The sequence below is a fragment of the Gymnoscopelus microlampas genome, assembly GCF_963454915.1.
Source record: "Gymnoscopelus microlampas genome assembly, chromosome: 14".
In the NCBI taxonomy this organism is placed as follows: domain Eukaryota; kingdom Metazoa; phylum Chordata; class Actinopteri; order Myctophiformes; family Myctophidae; genus Gymnoscopelus; species Gymnoscopelus microlampas.
Genome location: NC_139951.1, coordinates 19,230,298 through 19,241,225, shown reverse-complemented (window position 1 = coordinate 19,241,225; position 10,928 = coordinate 19,230,298). Strand labels below are relative to the sequence as shown.

Here is a 10,928-nt window from a genome sequence, read left to right as displayed (position 1 = left end):
TGATCCAATGTAGTTATTATTTAGTCATACTCTCGTTAATAATATTCATTGGTTAAATATTTAGAAAAGCCACAGACATACTTAACCACATTATTTAAAAAAAAAATCTAAAGTAACAAAAATTGCTAGCTCAGACAGTAAGAATGTTAGGTGTCGACCTTCCTCAATAGCATGGATAATTGAGTTTTTAAATACAATGTGAAGATTCAAAATGAATAAGTAAAAACATTTAAAAAATAAAAAGCAACACAGCAGTTCAAATAACAGCAACAACATTGGTTTGGCATACTAAATTATTTGTGTATTTCAGCCTCTAATAGGCTATGCTCCTGCGAATAATTACTAATAAATATGTACGTCTATTGAATAACTAACACTTGGAGAATAAAAAATAAAATATTCAAGTGTGATATTGAGCTGAGCCCCAGCTCAATTTAAACCATCCTCCTATATACAGTGCCTTACTGATATAAATACTAATAGCTCAGCTCACAAGTGCTTCACGACAGGACAAAAAAACATTAAATGGTACTAGAAAGCAAAACATGAAATACATATTATAATATATAATGATATACTGTGCAATAACAAAAGTAACAAAAATACAGTACATGCAAATGACTAGCCACCAGTAATAATAACTAGCTAGACACGTCGCAATTCTGGGAATTGCAAAGAGCCGTTTGCACCGACGCCGTTCGCGGGTCGCCGCCGCCGGGACTCGAGGGATACGTCGGGAGGAATACCCTCGGAGGCCGTGTGACGTGCCATTCAAATTCGGTGCCGATCGGATCCCGCGTTCGTGATACGTGCCGTTTTGATTTTAAACGTGCGTGCGTGCGTGCGTGCGTGCGTGCGTATTGTATGCGTGTGTGTGCATAATCACTGATGGAGGCACAAGAAGAAAGGCTGTGGGGTCACCAAAATCTATAGTATTGCCTATTACTGTAGGACTATGGGATATCTTGTATGGAAAGTTCGCATTTTGGCCCGTGATGGGGTCACACAGGTTAGTGTTCATCCTCTGGGAAACATGAATGCACTTAGAAAGGCTGAAAGCTCTGCAGACCTTTGAAGATGCAGAGCAAATTCCATGGCAATCCAGTCAGACACTGTGTCTTGTTTGGGAGTAAAGTTTTGGTTGGACTGATGGACATACTGTAGCCATACTTAGAGCCCCACTGCTAGAAAGCCTAAAAACAAGATTGCTTTTAGCTACGTATGATGGATATACAGTAGTGGAACCGTCAGTACTCACAAGGGATTAGGGGCCAATGGAGCAGTGCTCTAAATGTGATCACTGTAGCAAGGGGATAAGTGATTGAATTCAGAAGGGAGTCATAACGTGTCAATCTTCCAATCTGGTGTTGAAAGATTAAACAATGTGACTGTTGGGGTGACCATCAGCAAGGCACTTAACCGAACAGCCCTCCAGCATTAAATGTGGGTTGTTTGTTGGCCCACAATGGATGGCTGTGTTTGCACTGGCCCCCCTGGTATGAATGAGTGGAACCTCATGAATGCAAAGCAAAGCGAGTACAGAACAAGCATGCCTGCTCAGCGAAACTCCCATCCCAAGCCAAACATAAGGAGAATGTGGTACATTTATCTATCAATAGATTTTGTACACACAGCATTCAGGTACAGATAAATAGTAATTGTTCCTACTGGTCTCTTCTTATGCATTGTTCAATTTAACTTTTCAATTTTCACCATCTGGCAGGCTTGACTGTAGGGACTGAATGCAAAATGTAGCAGAACTGCATAACCCATATGCTAAATGGACTGGAATTATATAGTGCCTTTCTAGTCTTTATACATTCACCCATTCACACACACACTGTAATGGCACAGACACACCGTTAGACAACACATGACATGCAAATGTGTTGTCTTGCTCAAGGACACTAAAATACACTGCCTGGAGGAGCAGGGGATCGACCCGGGAACCTTACGGCTCCCTGACGGCAGCTCTACCTCCTGAGTCCTACTACAGTATATAGTAAATAAGAATGTTACCCATTATTCAGTCCAGTACATCAGGTCCTACTAACAGCAGAAATACACACACACACACACGCACACGCACACGCACACGCACACACACACGCACGCACACACGCACGTACACCAAAGCATATTCATGCATCCCTGAAAACATGTACATGTGGAAGCATTTATTTACGCTCCTTTGCTTTGTCACTGGCAAGGCCATCAAACCAGCAGCTACTAATTAGCTAATGAGCACTGAAACAGCTTGAGTTTACAGACAGAGAAAACACAGACAAGGACACTGGATGACATTTAGTTGATTATGTTCAGTGGGTAGTAGAGTGCTTCTTTAAATTTGATTCAAGGAGAGGAGAGGAGAGGAGAGGAGAGGAGAGGAGTCTCTCCTCTGTCTCTGTATCTCTTTCTGTCTCTCTCTCTCTCTCTCTCCCCCTCTCTCTCTCTCTCTCTCCTCTTTCCCCCGACACGGTCGAGGCAGAAGGCCGCCGCCCTAGAACCTAGGGTCTGCCTGACGTTTCTTCCAGTTAAGAGGGAGTTTTTCGTTGCCACTGTCGCAAAAATTGCTTGTTCAGGGTGGGATTGTCGGGTCTCTTCTCTAATCTCTACATGTAAAGTGTCTTGAGACAACTTGTTGTGATTTGACACTTTAATAAAATTGAATTGAATTGAATTGAATTGAATTGAATTGAATTGAAGGAGAGGAGAGGAGAGGAGAGGAGAGGAGAGGAGAGGAGAAGAGAAGAGAAGAGAAGAGAAGAGAAGAGAAGAGAAGAGAAGAGAAGAGAAGAGAAGAGAAGAGAAGAGAAGAGAAGAGAAGAGAACAGAACTCCATTTTACATACATACATGAGGAGACTATGTTTTTTCAATAACTTTTTTCATTTATTTATAATATTTTTTGGGGAAAATGAAAAAAAAAAAATCCGATTACTTAAAAAAAATCACACCCTGTGTGAAGGAAGCGGTGCCTTTGGGGCGGGGCTTAACTCATTTCAGTTCGTCCCTATTGGTCGTCTGAGTCCACTTACCAAATTTGTGCTTGGTAGCATGCTGCAAACTGGAATAATGGCTGTTTAAAGCCCAGCCAATGGGCAGACAGAGGGGGCGGGGCTTAAGTAATTGCAGTTCGTCCCTATTGGTGGTTTTAGTCCATGTACAAAATTTGTACTCCGTAGCATGCTGCGAACTTGAGTTATGGCTGTTTGAAGGCCAGCCAATGGGAAGACAGAGGGGGCGGGGCTTCAGCAATTAATGCTCGTCCCTATTGGTGGTCTAAGTCCACATACCAAATTTGGACTTGGTGGCATGCTGCAAACTGGAGTTATAGCTGTTTAAAATCCCGTGCTCATCCCGTGCTCATACGGGCGGACGGACATAACATACGCTGGGGGTCCCTGGAACCCTGGGGCGGGGCTTCAGCAATTCATGCTCGTCCCTATTGGTGGTCTAAGTGCACATACCAAATGTGGACTTGGTGGCATGCTGCAAACTGGAGTTATAGCTGTTTAAAATCCCGTGCTCATCCCGTGCTCATATGGGCGGACGGACATAACATGCGCTGGGGGTCCCTGGACCCCTCTTTGATAACTTCAGCAATTCATGCTCGTCCCTATTGGTGGTCTAAGTCCACATACCAAACTTGGACTTGGTGGCATGCTGCACACTGGAGTTATAGCTGTTTAAAATCCCGTGCTCATCCCGTGCTCGGACATAACATACGCTGGGGGTCCCTGGACCCCTCTTTGATAAGCAGTGGTACGTGTGGGCAATGAGAGGAGAGATGGCATAGGCAGTCTCCACGTCCGTGTGTGTGTGTGTGTGTGTGTGTGTGCGCGTGTGTTTGTATGTGTTTCTTCTTTGCCGTGCTCATCCCGGGCTCATACGGACGACGGACGGACGGACGGACGGACGGACGGACGGACGGACGGACGGACATACGGACAGAGTCAAACGTAGAGCGGTTGGCACCGCTAAAAAGTAATCGAAAAAAACACGGCCCCTCATGTATTAGGAGGGCAGGATAAGTCACCAGAACCAAGGATGGGTGTTTTTGATGAATATAACATGTTAAAAATGTAGTTTGAAGTTATAATGGGTTTGTATAGTAAGGGGGCGTGTCTGATAAAATGAATACAAATATCTAAATACTGAATCAAGCAACTTAAAAACTGTCTGGGGGAATCACAAAAGCCTGAGTAGACGATAAAATGACCCAGAGTCTTGTGGACAGTGAAATATCCCTTTAAAATAATATCAAGTCATGTAAATACTAATCATCACATAACCAATCCGTTATTTACCCTGGTGTGAGGAGTGATAAAAGCACCAGAAGGATAAAAACTGATATCAGCAATAGGCCTATAGGTAGTTTAAGCTAAGTACCATGGCATAGAGTAACTCAGCATGCCAGACATGGGCACCATGTACATGTACAGTGAATGCATCGATTAACCACTTTATTTTATTTTTTTATCCCATTTTGTAACACATTCTTTCACCCACTGCCAATGCCTATGGAATCCTGGGCGCTACTCTCCCTCTGCCAGCCTAGAGAGAGCCCAGAACTGAGCTCATGCCTCCTTCAATAGACACACACGGGTTGACACGGGCGCCTACAAATTCATGCCCACTTTTGAGACAGCGCCGCTACTCGAGGTCCGTTAGAACGATGAACTGCAGCTCTCAATACAATCTCTATGAGAGGCATTGTAACTGGTTAACTACTGAGGCTGTAGCGATTTTTTTTGTTTTCTAATAAACTGTCCCATTTGTTTAATGTATCCTTTTTAATGTCATCTCGATATACTACCCACAATATACTATAATATACTCCATCAGTGTGTCAAAAGTTCTAGCATTTGAAATCTAAAGTTTAAGTGGTCGCATGGTATATACGTCACGGACGGACGCATCCCTTGAGGTTTTCAATACCCAGAAAACCGCCGAAAGTGGCAGTTGTCAAGATGTTTTGGTAATTATCTCTGGAACAGAAGGTCCAATCTGCTCAGTTCAAAGCTTGTTGGATGCGTGACTTTGAGGACATTAAGCACACACTGACACATTTTCGGGTTGTTCGGGGTTTTTAGGGGAGGCGAGATCTTAGTTGGGCAGGCAACCGCCTGTCCTGCCTCTACAGTGGGTACGCCACTGGTCGGCGCTCGTAAAGACAGTGATGTCACTGAAATGCGACTACTTCTGTCTGCCGTCTACCCTCTGCTGTGTTAACATTATGGCTAATCCATTAAAGTAGCAAATTAAATGTGAAACACATCAACTATTAAGAAAACAAGAAGACATGTTGACAAAGACACTCAATACATTTGGAAACATATTTTTATTTAAATCAATATCGTCTCTAGTTAATGTAGGAATATTTTAAAAGTAGGCTCATATCCTCTCATAGGGAATGCATTGGCAGCTGCAGTTCATAGTTCTCACGGACCTCGAGTAGCGGTGCTGTCTCAAAAGTGGGCGTGAAATTTGTAGTTCCCGTGTGTGTCTATGCATGAGGAGCTAGCAAGCCGCTTCTTATCACCTGACAGGGGGGAGTTTCCCCAGTTAGACGCGTGGAAAGAACACGTTATTCCAACCAGTTCTTTTCCCCTCCATCAGGCGCCCCGGCTGACCAGGGGGAGGCAGTATAGAAACCAGGATTACTGCATGTTTTTTGTGAGGGTATCTACCATAGGGGACACGGGGAGAACATGCAAACTCCACACAGAAAGGCTCACCAATCCCACCTAGGGTATGGGCACTGATGACGCGGAGAAGAGGACACGCCCCCAGCGTCCCCGGCAGCAATCGAACCCAGGACCTTCTAGCTGTGAGGCGACATCTCTACCGACTGCGCCAGCCGCGCCCCCCTATTCACTGAGAATAGCCTATCTACAGATGATAGCCGACCTACAAGCCCAAGCCAAATGTTTTGCGATGCGTTGTGCGCTTGTAGATCTGCTATTTTCTGAGAATGCTGGCCTATCTTCACAAAATGTTCACCTGTTACGACATACCCAGAGTATGGATGCAAGGGTTCATGTGGTTAAATCTCGTCGTCTTTGTGACTAAATAAGGCTATGGATATGTACAGCATATGATAAACAAATGATCTCTTGGCCATTCATTCTTGGCCTCAGAAACCAACCTCAGAGCTAACTGCATCAGTTCTCTCCTACAGCTTGGACTGATACACAAACCCTCAGTTGGATAACCTCAGGCAATGTGGATGTGGAACAAACTAATCTCCCCGAATTTCTGTCATTTAAATACACAGATGGCAGCAACAGTAGTATTGTATCAACACAGTAACCAATGTTGTGCTTCATTTTCAGTAATTTGGCTCAAGTTTAACAAAGCAATTTCCAACAAAATCCTGGATAACTAGAAAGGACACAATCAAATGAATGCAATAGCAAAGGATGAAAGTACATTACCATTGGGACTCTCTTCATCTATGGCAACGATGGTGGCAGGAGGACCAGACCGAGAGAGCTTACATTCTGTACAGAGGGGAATGAAAACACAAGCAATATTACAAAGCAAATCGCTTACTTACTACAGTAAGTCCATTATGCCTAAACATTTAATTAAATTGGGCTTCCCATGCCCCCTGGACATTTTTATTACGGTTTTGCAGTCATGTAAAAGTCATGTAAAATGACAATGACGGGAAAATATTGTTGTACAACGCCACTACTGGGCAGAGAAGATATACGTCGTTTCATCCCTACCAACGTTTCATCCCTGCAACATAGTTTAGTGTTACAACGCAGTATTATCAAATATGAACATATGATACTGACTTGATGTCAATATAGGTTGTGGGTCGCATTAAATGTCCTGGAAATGTCCTGGAAAATTCTCTCTTGAAAAGAGTGCGAACCCTGAAAGTCTTTTGTCAGCTTAGGCCTTGGCCACTTCAAATGGACACTATGTGGGTTTGAAATGAGGGCTTGTGGAACAGTGTCTGACCTACAGGAGCTCTGTACTGCAGCAAAGGAGAAATACATGGATGAGAGGACATGAATGAATGAATGAATGAATGAATGAATGAATGAATGAATGAATGATCGTTTTTTCTTTCTGTGAGGAACAGTTAGAGATGCATGGCCAAAGACAGTAGCAAATATTAGAATGGAAAATCCAGTCTGAAATAGAATGTGTTATTTCTATGATACTGTACAGCTCTTGTACCATCTCTCCATAACCACTTAAGCCCTATATACTTAGTTGACCGGAGTCCCCCATAGGTCTATACCAGGCCCCCCTCCTGTTCGGAATCCCTTTATTATCATTGTATGCAAGCATTCAACTAAATGAATAGTGCTTTGTGCTCTGTTGGTGTAATTTCAACAGCTCAATAAAAACGCATGACAGACAACACACAGTTAAAACAATAACATAATATAAAAGTGATGGCCATATACTGCTATACTGTTTTCCGTCTAAACTAAATATATTCAGCAAAAAAAGACAATTTTGCAATGTGTTGTGAGCTTGTACAGTGGATCGGCTATTTTCACAGAATGTTCGCCCCCAGAATAGGGACAATAGGGTGACAAGACTGTAGTGATGGTGTCATGTAGAGACAGATCCTGGATCTTATATCATTTAGAATAATGTAACACCTCATAGGACACTATGACAGAAGCCATGGTGTGCTTTACTGGGATATGAAGTCGTGAGCCCCACTGCATATTAAAATAAAACTCAGCGGATGTAATGTAAAGGGCTGGATTTTCCCCTTCTACAGCATCAACGGTGCGAGTTACATAGAGAAAGGAAACAAACTGAAGGAGGGGGAAGAAAATGTACAGAAGAGGGGAATATAAAACAGAATGCAGTGAATAATACATAAAAGAATAATGGAAGAAATGGAAGCGCTGAAAACACAAGCACGTAATCCGTTGATAAGCTGCAAACCTGTGAGTGGAGAGTTGGTGAGAGGTAGAGAAGTGTGGAAATAATGGTGGGTGTGGGGGACTAGACTGTCCCCTGGTCAGAGATGAGAGAGCATGAAGAGGAGACATGTAGCGGAAGACTAGGCAAAGTGTTAGCGACAGAAAGAGAGAAAGTGTGTGTGTGTGGGGGGGGGGGGGGGGGGGGGGGGGGGGACCAAGGAAGACAGCTCTGGTGGCCAGTGATAATGACAAATGTAATCCTCACTATCAGCACTGCAGGGTTACCGGGGGTTAATAAAGTAGCACAGTCACTGAACACACAGTTAACTGAGAGAGAGGCAGGGAGGGAGAGGAGGGGAGAGGATAGAAGAGGAAAGGAGGGAGAGAGAGAGAGAGAGAGAGAGAGAGAGAGAGAGAGAGAGAGAGAGAGAGAGAGAGAGAGAGAGAGAGAGAGAGAGAGAGAGAGAGAGAGAGAGAGAGTGTGTGAAAAGAGCATCAGAGAGTGGGAGGAAATAGAATAAAACCAAGAGAAGGAACAGAGAGAAAGCGACAGACAGGAGAAAGATGGACCAGAGAGAGAGAGAGAGAGAGCAGAAAAGTACTTTTCTTACCGTCATATTGCCAATCTGCAGCCAGAGACAGAGTGTCACATTCCAGTATAACAGAACATGAGCCAGGAAGAGCAGATGGAAGGGAGAGGAAGGGTGCAGAGGAAGATAAGGAGAAAAAAGAAAAAGAAAAATCTGAGTCAGAAGCACATCAGATACATCATACAGACAACACAAGTATCAGGAGAAACACATGGATGATGAAAACGAGAGAAAGAAAAGAAAGCGGGATTCATTCAGTATAAAGGCTTGTTTTCAACTGAACAACACATTGTTGTCGTGCAACACAGTCCTATGTGGACGCATAGAATAATTTTAACCACTATATAGCCAATCTATAAGCTCACAGCGTGATTTGATTGAGCTCGCAGATCTGCTATTTTGTAATTCTTTTAAAATATTTTTGCCTATAATGACATACGCACAATAGGAATGCCACGGTGAAAGTGGTCACTCCAGCACCTGCTTCATCAGGTCACGCTGTCACCATTATCAGATCAAATGGTTTTTGGGGACCGAGGGTCCATAGATCTCTAATACAACAACATCAGAGTGTTTAACACAGAGACCAACTGCTGGCTAAGCACGCCTTGTACATGCAGGTTCTTCCAGGAAAACACAATCAATCAATCAATGGACCAACCAACCAACCAATCAATCAATCAATCAAACAAACCACAAGCGGCAAAAGGCCAGGGTACAAGCATAGAACATGAGACTATGAAGAGGAAGATGATGAAGTTAAAGATGACCTTCAGTAGAAGATGGAGATGAAAAAGAAACACAATTTGGTTGTTCACAGTGAGATTTGAACTCACAACTCTACATACGTGAAGTGAGTATCGCTGCTGTTGCATTTATCACTAAACTAGTCATTATAAAACATGTGTACAGTAAAAAAAAAGAAAAGAAGAAGCAAACAACTAGAAAAATGTGCTCCTCGGAGCACTGGTCTCCGCCAGAGCAGGTAGGTTATTGTGAGCCAGCAATGTTGCACGGCAATCGGATGCTGCGTTCATGATTTGAGGCATTTTATTCACTATAGGGCTAATGTGTACCGGTTTGCGTGATGTTTGGAGAAAATCTGTAGGAGTAATATAACAAAAAGCAGCGTTACAGGGGTCAGGCTCTGGCTAGCATGTCATCATCTAGGGCTTTGATGGACAGAGGGACAAAATGTTCTTAAAGCAGTTGAGCTGCACTTGGGGGACTCTGAAGCGTCTGTCTGCCTGAGGGAAGAAGCTGGTACTCAGCGTGGAGGACATGGGTGGGATCTGAAATAATCTTCTGAGCCTTTCTGATGATAGTTTCATCACAGACAGCCTGGAGTATGTGTTCCTGCCCGACTCCCATGATTTCCATTGCTCTTTGTGTTAGCCGAGTACTCTGGGCTTTCAGCTGTGCTCCAAGGTTTCTAAACCAGGCTGAACTGAGGTTTCCAAACCAGGCAGGGATGCCATGGTAGAAGAGGAGAAAAACTTTATTTGTATACAGCTATAAAAGATAGATAGGTATGAAGATATGTCACATGTCAACAGACATGCAAACATGTGCATGCACACACAAGCATGTGCGTCGTGCGCACACTTGTGTGATTTTCTGGAAATGTTCTGAAAATCTAAATGGCCTCACTTTATATCTTTGTGAGGACATTGGTGTGTGGCTCACAGGCTCTACAGCCACACACCTATAGACGAATCTACAGACGCGCTTGCCTGTAGGCAATCATAACTGCGGTGTCGGGGTGCGGCGTGGCAGCCACTTGACACCGCAGTTATGATTGCCTACAGGCAGCGCGTCTGTGGATTCGTCAATAGGCTACTGTGGATTATTGGACCACAGTGTCTGTATTGTCAGCATCAGTATTGTGTTTTCGAGTCAGAATTGTTTCATTGCCACATTTGCCAAGTACGTTTACACATTATGAGGAATTTGTCTCAGCGAGGCTGATAGATGGAGCTTCAGCAATTTTTACTGTCCCTGATGTTGATGGAAACACTACTATGATCTACAACGCTCATTGGACAAGTCTGTCCTTTGACATGGATGGGTTGGTGAACACCAATATCCCTGTTAATGGCCTTTGACCACTGTCATCACTGGAACTGATGGTCGCATTGGATAGTGTCTGTGGTCTCGGCCCCTGCCAAGGATGGATCCTTGTACGCCACAGTTTTAGCGGTTAATGGGTTTAAGAGCACTTCTGTGAATGGGTTACTGACCTTTATCCTTTGCTAGGTCTTGATTAGTGAAGCGGTTGACTTGTTAACTGCGGGTTTCTGCAGTTAACCCGCAGTTGCGGGTATAAGGTTCGGTGGGAAAGAATACACATCGCGGCCAGGTCTGGTCGGGTAAAATACTTTATAATAGGCTATGTGCTGGTTGAGTCGCTAACCACGGGGTCCGCAGTTTGT

At 43.8% G+C, this 10,928-nt stretch overlaps 1 protein-coding gene across 1 annotated transcript in view; it reads right to left on the bottom strand.

Annotated features, from left to right (window-relative positions):
* The window catches only part of LOC311059872 (protocadherin-15-like), a 240,989-nt gene that overhangs the window by 176,755 nt on the left and 53,306 nt on the right, over positions 1-10,928 (bottom strand). The window contains exons 3-4 of the mRNA XM_084077970.1: positions 8,518-8,532; positions 6,440-6,505 (exon numbers count right to left, since the gene is read on the bottom strand). Of these exons, the coding sequence (XP_083934096.1) occupies positions 6,440-6,505; positions 8,518-8,532 (81 nt within the window). The remainder of the gene's footprint in view (positions 1-6,439; positions 6,506-8,517; positions 8,533-10,928) is intronic.